Genomic DNA, 15,004 nt, shown 5'->3' with positions numbered 1-15,004 from the left:
GAAAGTATGAAAGCAGAAAGGGTGAATAATTCGAGGAATACGGGAATGGTTGACGAGTAGCGACGAAACCAGTCGAAAACGACCGATCTCGTGTACGCGGGATTGTAGTTGCGCGGAGGCAGAGCAAGTAGTTTAAAAATTCACTGAGTATGCATGATTTGTCACTCGATGGACGATCGGTTCATTCGAAATGGTGTTATACGAAGAAGTACGCGATTAGTTAATACCTGTGTTCAAACATATCTGTCATTACGTTTACGATTCATCTGACGAATTCTTGATGAAATAATATTGATAAACACATTCATAAATGTAATTGTGGCCTTGTTAACATCAAGTTGCTTGTATTGACTATCGAATATATTTTATGATTGTTCATTAACCGATATGGAAAGAAAATCGAAGCGCAATAATTACACGGAAAGTCGGAAAATTTATAGTGAAGTACATAAAATGTTTCGAAAAGCGAGTTAAATACGCGCCGTGAACAAGGAAACTCAAGAAGAATAAAAATATTTTGATTATCGCGATTGCGTTCATCATTCGTTTGGTAAACCGCAATATTTCGCGAGGAGGAGAACAAATTGCGGAAGCTAGTTCACGATGTGTTCTTTCGAAATCACACGAAGCAATTGCAAACAGGTTTAGTTGTTATTAATTCTGTCAATTTTTTCTTAATCGAGCTCTAAAACAACTATGTTACATTCGTTCATGATTCGTTCTTGACACGTATAAAGAATATTAACGTCGTACATTAAATCGTAGTGATGTTAAATGTAATTAAATTTGATAAAAAAATTTGATAAAAAATTTCCGTTCACATATATATAATAACAGGAAGTGTTTCTCTCATTTTTTTAAATAATCGAAACAATAACGATTTTTCGCAGAAAATTCTGCTTCGGATGTAAAAAAATGTGAAAGATCATCCATGCTTAAATATGCGATTTGTGATAATCATTTTATATAAAACTATTTTAAAATATTAAAATGACAATTTTTTCGTAATCGATGAACTAGTGAAAATTAATTAACATTATAAAAGATTAAAGGAAAATATGAGTATTGTACCCATTGCCAACAGGAGTTTCCTTCATGGAAACGGAAAATCATCTTCAATTTCGGAAAAAATGATTTACGCGACTCTCGATAGTCTGGCTCTAAAAAGAGCGACGTTACCACTGCAATTATTACCCGTCGGCGATGAAAATGTTACAATTGAGGAATTGAACGAATTAAAAGAAAAAGAAAAAATCAATGCCAAAATTACTATCAAGCGATCTAGCTTCAAGGTATGTATTAATTATTTTTTTGATAAATAATGAAGAATTTTCGCATCTCGATAATATCTTTTAGTTGGATAAAATTCTAATTTCACAATTTATCAGTCGATTACATTCGTTAATTATGACGAGTATTTAAAAAACGCGAGCTAGTTGGAATTTCGTTGTGATGATGAGAAAGTCCAACCACAAAAAAATTCAACGATGTTAATACAAAGAAATGGTTTCGTTACCATTTTCGAACAAAATTCATAAGAATTCGAACGTCATTCGTGATCTCTGGCAGATTTAAAACTATTTCACAGAATACTTTTTTTTATTCGAATATATCGCACATCTACGATTCGAACACTTGTCAATTTCTTTGTTGGAAACTGAGTATATAACACGTGTAGAAAACATGACTTGTACTGACGAGCGACGGGACAGTTACTCTTTTGAAACAGTTATACCCTATGATTTCTATCGCATTCCTTGAAACCGTATCCACAAGACCGTTATAAATGTCCTAACTATACCGTGCAAGAATACGTGTGTAATAACTAACGAATCGCGTAAAATGTTTCGTTCAAAGGTCGATACAAGCTTGTGTCTTTCGTCAAAGCAGAACGTCAAATATTGATTATTATCATCGTTTAAATCGGACCTGCAAGAAAATATTCTCGACGAGGAAAAATATCGAAAAAAAATATCATATCATCTGTTTGCAGAGAGACGATAGCGGTAACAGTGAAATCGATACTACTCTGATAAGAGAAACGGCAAGAGAAATTGATACCAACCTTTTCGAGAGTAACATTTCTAAGGAAAGTTATCCATCAAACATTGAACGTAATTCCAATCATTCCTTGAATTCTAGAAACGAAAAGAACGAATCTCTATCGGACGATTATGAAAAAATAGAATCGGTATTTTTTACGGATACATGTCAGAATGAAAATGACGAAACTCTTGAGAACAAAAAAGATACCGTATATACAAAAAATTTATTCGTTAAGTCGAAATCTACCAACGACTTAGCGATCAAAAATTGTTCGTCTAACGTTACAAGATCATCCATTGGAAAATCATTAATGGAATCGTTTTTTGATGGAAAATTAGAAAAAAGATCGCTTAGTAATGAATTTTCAAATTATGATAGAAAGAAGAAATATTTTGCGAAAAATGTATTGCATCTCGTACCAGAATATATCGTAAAGAGACCAAAAAAAAGACAAAAAGGAAAAAGTAAACTGGATAGAGGATCATTTACTTCTTTGAGAAACTTGTCTGTAGACTCAAAGATTGGAATAAATTCGAACTGTAAATATAGATCGCGAAGTCTTTCTCGAGAGGAATTGAAATATTTACAAATATCTTCGCCGACAAATTTTGTCCATGTCGCGTCGGCCACAAATCCAAATTTGGTTTCGAACGAAAACACGATCAGATATAGTTTAGAACAAGTCGTAATTACACATGAACAAAAGTGTGCCACGTTACCTCTCCTCGTTGCAACGACCTACGAGAATCCAGTGTCTGAAAATCAAATGGAACATGCGTGTTCGATTGTTGCTAAAACAAAAGGAGAATCTACTCGTATGTTTTTCCTTTTCGAGTTATTTTTTGTAATCGTCTTTTCTATCTCTTATTTCGTTTCTTCTAATGAAAAGCTTTTCAAATTTTAGAAAAATACGACGCATTTGATGTTGCAAATCTTAAACGCCAATTGTTAGCCGAGTTGCGAGAACGCGGAGTAAAAACATTGGAATCAAGCCAACAGGTGAAAACAAATGAATATCGTGAAAATGTACGCGAGGAGAAAACAATGTATGAGTCGACTGCCTTACCTGCTAATTCTAGTTTTCTATGGAGCAACCGAACTAAGAATCTCCTTTTCGAGAATATGCAATCAACTCTGAATGAAAATACCGACAAAATTGAAAATGCCGGTCAGATATACGATGATGTAGGACCACTGAATCTTATTAATCAGGTAATTAATCTAACGCGTAAATATATATATCATATGTAACGATCATATGTTCGAATTGAATATTTATTTGATCGTTCAAAAATATCATTGAACATCTAACCTAGATATTCATAATTTATGGAAAAATTTTTTATATTATTATTATTATTTATATAATTATATTTATATATTTATATATATTATATTATTACTATTATTTTATATTACTATAATTTATATTATTTATATTATTATATTATTAAATTATATATATTATTTATATTAGCTAAATATTTTAGCAACAAGTGTTAATCATTTATCAATATTATTTTCCCGACTTATTACTACGATTTACTAGGAGGATGATTATGACGACGTGGGAATATCTGTATCACAAATAGATGAAAATCGTATCAATGAACTTTCAACTACTTTCCAAGATTCCAACGATATCTATGACGATGTTATGAGTCCGAGCAATAAAGGAAATGCATTTGCGGATAATGAGAGTGAAAGTCGTGATGATGAAACGAAACAAAAAAACGAGCAATTTATTATCAACGAATATTCCAGCGTAAACGAAGATATCGACGCGTTGGAAAACGATCGAGATGTATACGATGACGTTGGTTTACCGAGCGAGGAGCGTGTCAATAGTCTTTACACCGGCTCTACAATAGATTCTATCTTAAGAGCAAGTTGGCAAAATGTTTACGGTAAAGAATCAGAATGGGAAGATTTGGAAGATTCAACAACGATTGCTTTACCTTATCTCACGAACAAATATTATTTCTCGTAAGTGTAATGGAATATTATTCAATTGAAACATACATTTTTTTTTTCTTACAATTAATGAAAAAGTACAGGGACACAAGTTCCGAGTAAGAAGAAATCAGGTCAAAAATGGTCTCGAATGATGAGAAGACAACGATCGAAGATATCGATGCTTAAAAGCTCAAAATCGTCATCGAAGCCAGTTTCGTGTGAATCTACATTCCACGGTAAGTTTTGTGTAATTTTTGTAATTTTTTTTCATAATTTTAAGCGAAATATATCATAGATATTTTCGAAAGACATATCTAGAAAAATTTTATCGTATTTGTTTAATTTATTGAATTTTTATTATCTTATATTATGAGCAATATCGAAAATAAATTTTTATATATTAATTTTTAAATACTCGTCATGAAAATTATTTTTAATAAAAGTTTCGATACAACATGGTATAAGATATGGCCCTATATAGAAATATATATTCATTTTTTTCTGATTTTATCTTTTATAAAATCATAAAACAAAAAAAAATGAAATGTTGCATAAATTTTGGCATGCTAAATGTATGTGTTTATTTTTGTAAAATTATTAAAGAACGTAAAGCAAAAAATTTTTTTTTTGCAAGTTTTCAAAGTTTTCACATTACATATGGATAATATAAATATAATTTTGATCAAAAATTAAATACGTATAATTGTTTCGGTACAATTCATATCTTAAAATTAAACGATTCAACAGTCACAATAAGTAATTTTCAAGATTCGAATATTTGTTATCGATCTTCAATTTTTTTGTGTCTATGTGTGGTCAGATTTGATTCGAAATAAAAAAAAAAAAAGAAACGAAGAATGTGAAATTTCGTTAAATAAAGAAATCGTTTATACTTCTTGGAACGTTATAGAACAATTTATTCATTATACAGTGATATCGTCGGAACAATCATATAGTGAATTGTCCAAAGTAAAAGTTACCCATCGTGTCACACATATTTCACGATCAACGAAGAAGCTATAATCTACAATTCGCACGTAATCGATCATTCTATTTCCAAACTTCCTTTTGCCAGCGAAATCTTCGTTACTTGAAAATTTCGCCATATTTTCGTTGAATATTTATTTTTTCTAAAAAAAATGAGAAGAGAAATTGAGAAGGAAAAGAATACATTACACCTACGGTTCTCGATCATTTTCACGGGCATGTTACTACCAAGGACGATTCCTCGCTATTTCCAAAGGATTACCAACAACGTAATTGTATAGAGATAATGTAGGCGATGATACGAGATGCGTGAAAATATTTTATCGTCGAGTTCAGCCTGGAAACCGGACTCGAGTACAGATTGCCGGGAGGTGAAAGCGCGTATTGCGCTCTCTCAGTGTCAGTCATGGCCGAGACATTCGTTGCATCGCATCGTATTATATCGTATCGTAGCGAGAAATAAAATTTACTTAATCTATTCTCTTAATTGCCTTCGATACGAATTTCATATTCCGTTGAATGATGTGTTTATGCGAGACTCGTTTGTAACGAGTCGACATGTCGTGGAAATGAAACAAACCTTGAAAACTTTTCGACGACCGAATACACAAGGTAAATTATATAAGATGATTTTCTATGATACTTTACTTCATGTACATTATATTAAAAATTTAAAAAAAAATTGAAATTTATCCAAGTAAATAAAGATGACAAAATGATTGCACTTCGTTCTTTTGTCAGACATTTCAATTTACATATTTTCTCGCCATTCGTTATTACGAAGGAAAAATCGTTGTGTCATGTTCGTTTATACATATATTTCGATTGTTTCAAGATTTAAATAATCCATATATTATATTCATACATATTCATCATTTACAAATTCTTACTCGAATATTTTAATTGTTTGGTTTTCCCGTTCATTTTCAAAACTTGGACAAATGTTGAAATACACATGACATTCGCGACGTAAAACGATATATGTATATATATATATACATACATACACACACAGAGTATAATACTGTGAAACGATAAACGATGGTTTTTTAGTGGCTATAAGTCTTGGTAAAGGATCGGCATTGCTCGTTGGTTGTGCGCATAATATTGAAGAATGGAAGAAAGAAGACCAGAATCGAACGACGCCACAAAATTCACAAAGAACACAAGGTCTTGTTCAGATGAGAATCATCGACTTAAATGAGGACATGGATATTCAGGAAGCATCATGCTATATTCACGAAGGTCCTTGCAAATTTTAGAAAATTGTACCGATTTTCTTCATACCGTTAAATAATATCAATGATGTGTCTCTATCAATAATTATCTATTTTCTTTTAACAGAAAAAAAATATATATATATATTTCTATATGTAAATCAATCTCTAAGAGAGATTAAATAAATATTATGATTTATCTTGAAATCATATTAAAACAATAAACTATTCTCTCATTAATTAACGAGATAAAGATTGTGATTTCTATCAATTTTATTTTCTATCGATTTAGCTGTTAACCTTTTACAGACGATACTTCTGATGACAGCACGTACGAGAGTCTCCATTCATTCCAGCCAGATGAATTCTGCACAGATTCAGAAACTGAGACGATCGATGAGACGAGAGAGCGATGGAACGATAATAATGTCGAAATGGGACAAAATCCGAATAATCGATTGGTGATCGCGTCATATTTGGAAGCACCTACGAGGCCAAATCCTCCTCCACCACGCGAAGTTAGCTTAACTCGAACTCTTGGCAGAAGAATAAAAATGCTTCGAAGAACGTGGAGCATTACTAAAGGAAGTTTAGGTCGCATGCGGAGAAGGACTTCGGTCGACGATGATCATTCCTGCGAGGAAAATAAAGAATTCACCAACGATCATTCCAATTTAAATGGTGGAAAATACTTTAGTTTCACGAGGCATTTCAAAAAAACCGTTAACGGACCTTTCTCAACTTTTTACTTGAACGATTATACCAGTGCGAATACCGACAATGATTCCGCAATAACGAGAACTTTGAACAAAGAACCAATATATAGCAATACCAAGGAAATAGGTAAGAGTATGTTTAAAATTTCGAATCTAAAGAAATATTTTTAATTTTCATTTTTTGCTTCGATTCTTACAATACAGTGTTTATTCTTTTAGATCATTATAGTATACTTGCCGATCAGGAACCTCTTTATCAATTTTACGCAGCAGCTGCAGCTAGAATAGCGTCCGATTTCAATTCGGACGGTTACGAAGAGGTAATATATATATATACACATATTGTTACAGAATCGAAATTATTTACATAATATTCTAATACTTTATATACTCTAATACTTTATAGTTTATTAATCATTGAATTAATCAGGTCGAGGGTATAATCCCGTCCAGATCTACCACGGATTTGGCAAAACCGGGACATAGAACGTTGTGGTGTCAAACACCTCAAGTTCTAAATAGTGATCTTTTAAGTAAGCGACATGTTGCATTATTGTAAACAATTACACATTTTTATATTTTATCTAAAATCCAGTTATCACTACAACGTTTTACTTTTTATTAGAACGATTAACTACCAAGGAAAAGAAGATTCAAGAAGCAAAGTTCGAAATTCTCACTTCAGAAGCATCCTACTTGAATTCTCTTCGTGTTTTAAAAACCGAGTTTCTTGACGACTCCTCGATCGATGAAATTTTAACTTCGATTGAAAAAGACAAGATATTCGGCGATATTCCTAGTGTGTTGCACGCATCAGAACAATTTTTAGCTGAATTGGAAACTATATGGAGACATGATCCTATGTTGCATAATCTGCCGAATGTATTGCTTAAATATGCCGATAGATGTTTAGATATTTATGTGACATATTGTTCTAATCAAGTTAGTATTGATACAATTCTCAAAGATTTAAGGTAAGTAGAAAAATGCTTTTCTTTCAAATTTGAAATTTATGATTGTGATTTCATTTTTTTAGAACGCGAAAAGGTTTAAAATTTTTGGAAACAATTTCACAAATAGAAGCTCGTTCAATTTGTCAAAACTTGTCTTTACATTCATTTTTAATGTTACCGATGCAACGAATAACGAGGTAAAATAAAATTCTGCTTAAACGATCAAATTTTACATGGAATAACGAATGAATAAAAAATATATATTTCATTTAGACTTCCTTTATTGGCCGATGCAATTCTTTCTAAATTACCAGTTGAACATAATGACAGACCTCATTGGGAACAAGTCTTATCGAGTTTAAGTTATGTTGTTGCTGAATGCAATGAGGGCGCTCGTGCCGCGGCAAAGGAGATTGAAATGGAAAATTTAGCAAAGTAATGTTTACAATTTACAATTGGTATAATCTCAAAAATATTTTATCGTAATTTTTTTCATTTACATATATTATATATTATATTAAACATATGTTATATTAAATGAACAATTTTGTTCCAATAGAAGATTGGAATATTCCGCGAAAATTAAACCGATTGTATTAAAAGGAAAAAATTTAATTAAAAGTGGACCAGTTGTACAATTATCCATGAAAGCTGATACCGAATATAAACTCACATTTGGAAAGAAATTCAATAAAACATCTCTTTATTTATTATTGCTCACAGACTTTCTTCTAGTCGCAAAATATAAATCCAAGTATGAGCATTTTGTATAATCGTATTTTTTTTTTATTGTAAAATATAATATTATTTATATAACATGTTTTTTTTCTTTCTTTTTTTTTTTTGTATCATAGTACTCATGACGAAACATATAGCATTATAGATACTTGTAAAAGAAGTTTAATCGCTTTAGAACCAATTTCTGAAGATTCGCCATTTGCTGGTCGCAATGCGATGCATTTGACTCTTTTGGAAAATTATTCAGGGCATCAAATCGAATATATTTTAACATGCGAAAGCGATACAGAAAGACAAAGATGGTTGGAAGCAGTTTTTCCTTCAAAACGAGGATTAACGGGAGAAACACTTTACGAAGTGTGGGATTGTCCTCAAGTAGTAGCTTTATATTGCTATTCTTCAAATCAACCAGACGAATTATCATTACATCCAGGTATATAATGTTTTTTATGAAAAACTTTTGTATGTGTGTGTGTGTATTTGCATTTTAATTAACGCAAAAAATTGTTTTTAGGGGATGTTATAAATGTATTTAAAAAAATGTCAGATGGATGGTATCATGGTGAAAAATTATTAAATGGTGAACAGGGCTGGTTTCCTGGAAACTATACGAAAGAAGTTGCATCAGAACATGTTCGCGCAAAAAATCTCAGACAGAGACATCGATTTCTTACATTAAATGGAAATATATTGCAACAAAGAACAAAACAACAATCAATCATTCATTAAATGAATGATTTAACTATCAATAACTAATTTATATGATTTTTAATAAATCAACATATTATGATATTCTACATTAATATAATTGTTTTCATTTCATTTCTCATCAAAATAATATAATATTGTAGCATGTACAATTGCAAGTGTAAGGATTAGATAATTAGAACTGTAAACATTAATAACAAAACTATTTCTTTTTTATTATTTTTTAATATAAATACTATAAATGTTTCTTAATATATAATCTCATTGATTCATAAATATAATTTATACTTTTTCACTAAAACTTCAGAATATAAAACAAACATATATAATTATAATATAAGATGGAATATGTAAATATGATATAATACAGTCTTGAAAGGCAGACTTTTTAGTTTTTTCTAAGAAGAAAAAGGAATATTGCTACTTAATATTAAAAATACCAATATTAACTTAAATAAATCTCTTGGACAAAGAGATGTTATATTTTTAAATGAAAAATTAGATAAATTTTTTATTCGCTATGATAAAAAAAATGTATCTTCATTGAGCATGTTCATTTTTATGTAATACATATATGTCAATTATATTTATATACCTGCTCTAGAATATCTAGATGGTTTCACTTCAAATAATTTTCGTACAAAATATACTTGTACTGTTGTGGTTACCAATATGACAATTATTTGTGCAATTGACCATGTTTGAACATAAGAATTGTTATCTAATAACAAATTTAAGTCTCTAGCTTCTTTACTTCTGCTCAAATGTTGAGTTTGCAGCATTTCATTAATATTTCTCTCCACATTTGTTATTGCAGACTACAAAATTAAAATTATGATATGACAAAATTTGATTTTGATATTGATATTTTCTAACAAAATAACAAAATATTTACCGTAAAGTTTTCCACAGAAAGATTTAATTCTTCCAATTCTCTTGTATATTTGTCCCATTCATCATATCTTTATTAAAAAAAAAAATTAAATCTTTATTAAAAGTTACATTAAATTATTATATTTTCTAAAATATATATATGTAATTATTACCTAATCACTGTGATATATAAATTAACTAATTTTGAAGCAAATCTGGAAAATTGATTATCTATACAAATACTGTAATAACCAGCATTTTTCACAGTATCTTGATAATCTGAATTAGGAAGCCATTGGTAAGGATGAACTATTATTCCATCTGGATTTCTTACTGCAAAACCGGCTTTTCCATCTCCACCACGTACTACCTGTATTTATAAATATTTTAAAAAAATTTTTTTTTTGAAAATTTTTTGAAAACATTTGAAAATTTGTATAAATAGAACTATATGGTTAAATAATCAAATTAATTGATTATATATATTTATATATTATATATATATTATTATATATATATTTTACAAAAAATACTTTTCAATATTTATATTATGTATGCTGATTTTTTTAAATAAATAAAAAAAAGAATTTTCAAATGAAATAAATATGTCAATTACGATTATATACCTGAAAATTTACATAGAAAGTAGCTCCAGCATTAACATATTGAAAGTAACAATCTTCTTTTCCGGCATCAATATGAACTTTGTAATCTAAGGCCACCGCGGGTAAAGTTTCATACCATGGGTGAGACATGCTGGTGTTCGCGAGGCTAAGGAATACTCCGAAAACCAGACTTCGTAAAAAATTGGACATTGTTCACGTTTAATCAAGCAGATCATCACAACAATCCGCCTAGCCAACAATCGCTTTCACGACGATGACTGACAAATGTCTTTCAATGTGTTTCTCGTATCGTCACTATAATCTTCAGTGTTTCTCAACTGTTTATATTCGATCTTTCATTATATATTCAAATCATTGAAATTCGTTGTAAATTTTATTATTGTTTCTTTTCAAAAATCAAAAAAAGAAACTTAAATGTACAAAAATGATATATAATAATCATTGGAAAATAATATCTTTAATTTGTTAATTTTAATTAATATTAATATTATTATAATATTATCATATTTAGGTTACTATAATAAAATTATACATGAAATTATTCGTACAATATGTTATAACATTTATATGAATATAAAATCTATTACACACATATTTTTTTATGAAAAAATATAAATTAAAATATAAATTTATTAATATATAAAAAAACATAGAAAAACATGAAGCTATATTTAATAAGCTATAATAAAGCTATATTATTATAGTTATAAAAGCTATCAAATTTAAAAAAATTGTATAACATTTAAAATAATAATTATATTTTATATATTCTATCATCAATTTCTAAGAATAACATTAAAAACATTAAATATTATGAAAAAAAAATGTATTAGTATCAGATTTATAAATAATTTAAATTTCCATTTTCAATATTAAATAAAAATATATGTGAATTATGAATAAAGTAAATTTTATCAAAATTTGAATATTATAAATAAATATTTAAACCAGATTGATTTAACATTTTATACACTAAAATATAAATATACACTATATATATATAAAATATAAACTATAATCTTCATACATACTTATTTATTTCTAACATACATATAACTATTATCACATAATTTGCTAAACAATGTAACCATTCATATCTTATTTCATTTTCATGAAAATTTATAAACTTAGAAAATCACAAAAAAAAAGATTTATTTCAATATAAAAATATTAAGTAATTCATTAATCATTATTACTGAATAGTTTTTTAGAATTTATTAAAATTATTTAACTTATTAAAATTATTTAATTATATATTTAATTAATGCGATAAAAATATAAAAATTAATTTACATTTTTTATTATGTAGACAAAATCCAGGGATTTTTTTTTTAAATGGCTATCCTTATAAATACGTTCGATATATTTTTCAAATAATCACATAAAGTATATAACTTCAGTTTATACGATGTTCAGAACGGTTTGAAAGGCGGATTTTCTTGTTCTAAAATGAAATTTGTGATATAATTCTTAGTTGAGAAATTATGGTTTTCTAAATAAATGAATATAATTGATAAATACGCAAAGAAATATTTATGATAATACGTGGTGTATATTTGAGAATGGAAAGTGTTATAAAAATATTAAAGTACAGTAAGAAGAAAATATTATCGTTCTCCGTGTGGTGCATAGCATAGGAATGGTATCGCCATCCAAAATTCAACATCAAGAGCAAAAACAACCATCAAGAGAAAATAAGTCAATTAAACATTCACGTATGTCTAATACTTATGCATATATATATTTGTATCGAAGTGATTAATGATCGAAATAATTTTATAAATTTATTAATTTATTAATAATTGATAGAATAATAATTTGTTTAAAATTATTTCTATTGCTTGAATATATTTCAATATAATTACTCCATAACATTTGATTAAATTTATAAATAATATCTAGGATATAATATTTGCCTATCATTAAAATATTTATTTTATATGATGTAATATTAAAATTTTCATCTAATTTTTATTGATATAATATCTTATAATATTTTTATAAATCATCATGAACTCATGAATTCAATTCTTTAAAATTCTATATTTTAATAACAGTTTAATATAATAAAATTAATAAAAATCTTGTGGCATTTCTATGATATTTCAGACATTCATGCACAGAAGGAATTGAAATCATTGGAAGGGAAATCATTTTATTTGGATATTAAGAATCATGCTACTACAGCTAAAATAGAAGCAAAGATTAAAGATTTAGGAGGAGTAAGTGTTTAGTCATATGTATGTATATATGGCATTTGTAATATCTTTATATTTTATTTATATTATTTCATGTTATTGATTCACTTTATATTATATTATATTATAATTTATTTGTATAGTATATTCGTACATCTCTCATTTCATATATATTTCGTCTGTATTCTTATATTCATTTGCTTTCTTATTTATAATTATGGAAATTTATCTTTTATCTCACTTTTTATTGTTTTTTATTGTATTTTTATAACCTATTAATCTTAACTTCATCAATGTAATTGAATGTTTTAAATGGTTTTAAATGTATAACTTGTTATTTTTAAAAAAATATTTTTTGGTAGAAATTATTAATTAACTTAAAACTTGAGTTAGTTAATTTAATTGATTGATTAAAATTAATTAAATTGAAAAAAAATATTAAGTATAATGGAATAAAATTAAAAAAATATTCTAAAATATTTATATTATAAATTACGTATCAAACATTTTGCTTTTTCTTGTATATTTTAATGTTCAAAATAATGATTCATCAATATATATATATATATATATAATATATTAAAAAGCAAAATATAATTTTCAAAAATTCAATGTAGTGCACAAACTCGTAAAATGTTTCTGTTGACAAACAACCGCTAAAAAACCGGGTCGTACCACGCCATCTTTAGGAAAATCTGAGAAATACGATGAAGTGGGGCAGATTCGTCGCTTTCAACTGTTGTGTTGTGGTTTGAAAGAAACAAAAAATATGGACGCGAAAATACAGCGAAAAACAATTTTCACATATTCAGAAAAGCTACCGTATTCATTTTGTTACAATATTCGTCGACGGACAACGAGCAAGAACGCAAAGCGCCGCCTCCAGGCTCGCCTGCCAAGCTGTTAACGGCGAATGGCCATTTTGTGCGTGACAGTTCTCCCCCGCGAGTAACGATCTCGTCGCGCGTCCCAGCGCTCTTTTCCTTTGCCTCCTTTCTTTCATTTGATCGCTTGAGATATATCTCGACAAATTTCTTCCTTAAAATCTTTTATCGTAAATTACGTTTTATATACTTTTTAATACCTGATATATTTACGAATTTGTAAACCGATAAACAGTGTGATTCGAAGAAGTTGTTTTGTGTGAAGGTTTCATGCGTTTCAAGATCGCTTGACAGTAATCAAATATAAACTTGTTCATTATTTTGATTCATGTGAATTTGTTTGAAGAAATCATTTTAAATTCATTTTTCCATAAAAACGGATTGAATTATTCTTTTCGTTTGATCCCACGTGCTTCATTATTGTCCTGAGCGATTTGTAACATATTATTAGAACTGTGTGTAACAATGCGGCAACCATTGTTAACTATGTGAAGATTTCCAACTACATACGCATGGCTTGCATTTCTGCGAATTCGGTTGATAGTGAGCTTAGTTGTGCTTAAGAAGAACTCGAAATTGTTTGACGTCAGCATACCGCGATGTAAACGTGTATTTGTGTATCCGTCAACGGGTCACTTATCACCGGGCGTCCACAAATTATATACCGTTTTGATGCTGCCTCCAATTTTTTTCCCGTGAGTTAAATCACTAAAAAATGGGCAAGCTTTTATTCATTCTACTTCTTCCTTCTTATTCCTTATTCTTATACCTTTCTTATTTTTATGTTTATATTTAATTTTAATATATTGATAAAATGTATCTTGAATTTTTTATAATATATTTTATTAATTATAATATATTTTGAATCTTTTTTTTCTAAAAAATTTATAAATTAAACTATATAATTTTAATAATCTTTGATAAATCTTATTTATAATTTTGTAGGTAATAGAATTATTTTTAATACGGAGTGTAGACCTGGTGATTAGTGACAGAGTAGATAAGACTGGCTATATAAATTTTGAAAAACATAAATGGGGTTGTGCCAGTGGAGGCAGTGGGGGACCTCCCTCACTGAGGAGTTTAGGAACTCCAACCCCCA

The 15,004-nt window shown here is 28.5% G+C and overlaps 3 protein-coding genes across 11 annotated transcripts in view; 2 read left to right on the top strand and 1 right to left on the bottom strand.

The window, feature by feature from the left end:
• On the top strand, nt 1-9,416 carry LOC102671140. Of its 5 annotated transcripts, none has more exons than XM_031513241.1 (14): nt 90-1,292; nt 1,994-2,861; nt 2,951-3,258; nt 3,596-4,032; nt 4,099-4,238; nt 6,516-7,049; nt 7,142-7,242; nt 7,353-7,455; nt 7,518-7,896; nt 7,959-8,072; nt 8,149-8,310; nt 8,435-8,629; nt 8,730-9,046; nt 9,128-9,416. In XM_031513241.1, exons 1-14 carry the CDS (start codon nt 1,059-1,061, stop codon nt 9,340-9,342), a joined length of 4,107 nt encoding a protein of 1,368 aa, XP_031369101.1. In that variant the 5' UTR covers nt 90-1,058; the 3' UTR covers nt 9,343-9,416. The 5 variants fall into 5 exon arrangements, with proteins under 5 accessions (XP_031369103.1, XP_031369101.1, XP_006621439.1 ...); XM_006621376.2 differs by having other exon boundaries at nt 91-1,292; nt 2,948-3,258; nt 7,548-7,896; nt 9,128-9,342; XM_006621375.2 differs by having other exon boundaries at nt 92-1,292; nt 2,948-3,258.
• A 99-nt stretch (nt 9,417-9,515) lies between these two features.
• Nucleotides 9,516-11,229, bottom strand: LOC102671378 (transmembrane emp24 domain-containing protein 5-like). The gene is made up of 4 exons (XM_006621377.2): nt 10,821-11,229; nt 10,368-10,564; nt 10,217-10,283; nt 9,516-10,139 (listed from the first exon to the last, which is right to left on the bottom strand). The coding sequence occupies exons 1-4, from the start codon at nt 11,007-11,009 to the stop codon at nt 9,909-9,911; spliced, it is 684 nt and encodes a 227-aa protein (XP_006621440.1). The 5' UTR covers nt 11,010-11,229; the 3' UTR covers nt 9,516-9,908.
• A 971-nt stretch (nt 11,230-12,200) lies between these two features.
• Nucleotides 12,201-15,004, top strand: part of LOC102671500 — a 7,828-nt gene continuing 5,024 nt past the window's right edge. Inside the window, exons 1-3 of one of the 5 annotated variants that reach the window (XM_031513240.1) lie at nt 12,201-12,535; nt 12,930-13,042; nt 14,848-15,002. In XM_031513240.1, the coding sequence (XP_031369100.1) occupies nt 12,460-12,535; nt 12,930-13,042; nt 14,848-15,002 (344 nt within the window). In that variant the 5' untranslated portion in view covers nt 12,201-12,459. Of the gene's footprint in view, nt 12,536-12,929; nt 13,061-13,621; nt 14,598-14,847 lie in introns of those variants that run through there. The other 4 variants (XM_031513239.1, XM_006621379.2, XM_006621380.2 and 1 more) reach the window with 4 other exon arrangements.

This window comes from Apis dorsata, unplaced genomic scaffold, assembly GCF_000469605.1.
Source record: "Apis dorsata unplaced genomic scaffold, Apis dorsata 1.3 scaffold_631, whole genome shotgun sequence".
Taxonomy (NCBI): Eukaryota; Metazoa; Arthropoda; class Insecta; order Hymenoptera; family Apidae; genus Apis; species Apis dorsata.
Note: the sequence above shows the minus strand (reverse complement) of the source record. Positions and strands in the feature narration are given on the sequence as shown.

What these genes read in the sequence shown, in the direction of transcription:
- LOC102671140 (XM_006621375.2), top strand. Translation starts at nt 1,059, where the DNA reads ATGAGTATTGTACCCATTGCCAACAGGAGTTTCCTTCATGGAAACGGA. An exon ending in ACGAACAAATATTATTTCTC is followed by an intron (nt 4,033 to 4,098) that starts GTAAGTGTAATG and finishes TTAATGAAAAAG; the next exon opens with TACAGGGACACAAGTTCCGA. An exon ending in ACAATTCTCAAAGATTTAAG is followed by an intron (nt 7,897 to 7,958) that starts GTAAGTAGAAAA and finishes TCATTTTTTTAG; the next exon opens with AACGCGAAAAGGTTTAAAAT.
- LOC102671378 (XM_006621377.2), bottom strand. Translation starts at nt 11,009, where the DNA reads ATGTCCAATTTTTTACGAAGTCTGGTTTTCGGAGTATTCCTTAGCCTC. An exon ending in TTATATATCACAGTGATTAG is followed by an intron (nt 10,284 to 10,367) that starts GTAATAATTACA and finishes TTTTTAATAAAG; the next exon opens with ATATGATGAATGGGACAAAT. An exon ending in TTTCTGTGGAAAACTTTACG is followed by an intron (nt 10,140 to 10,216) that starts GTAAATATTTTG and finishes TTAATTTTGTAG; the next exon opens with TCTGCAATAACAAATGTGGA.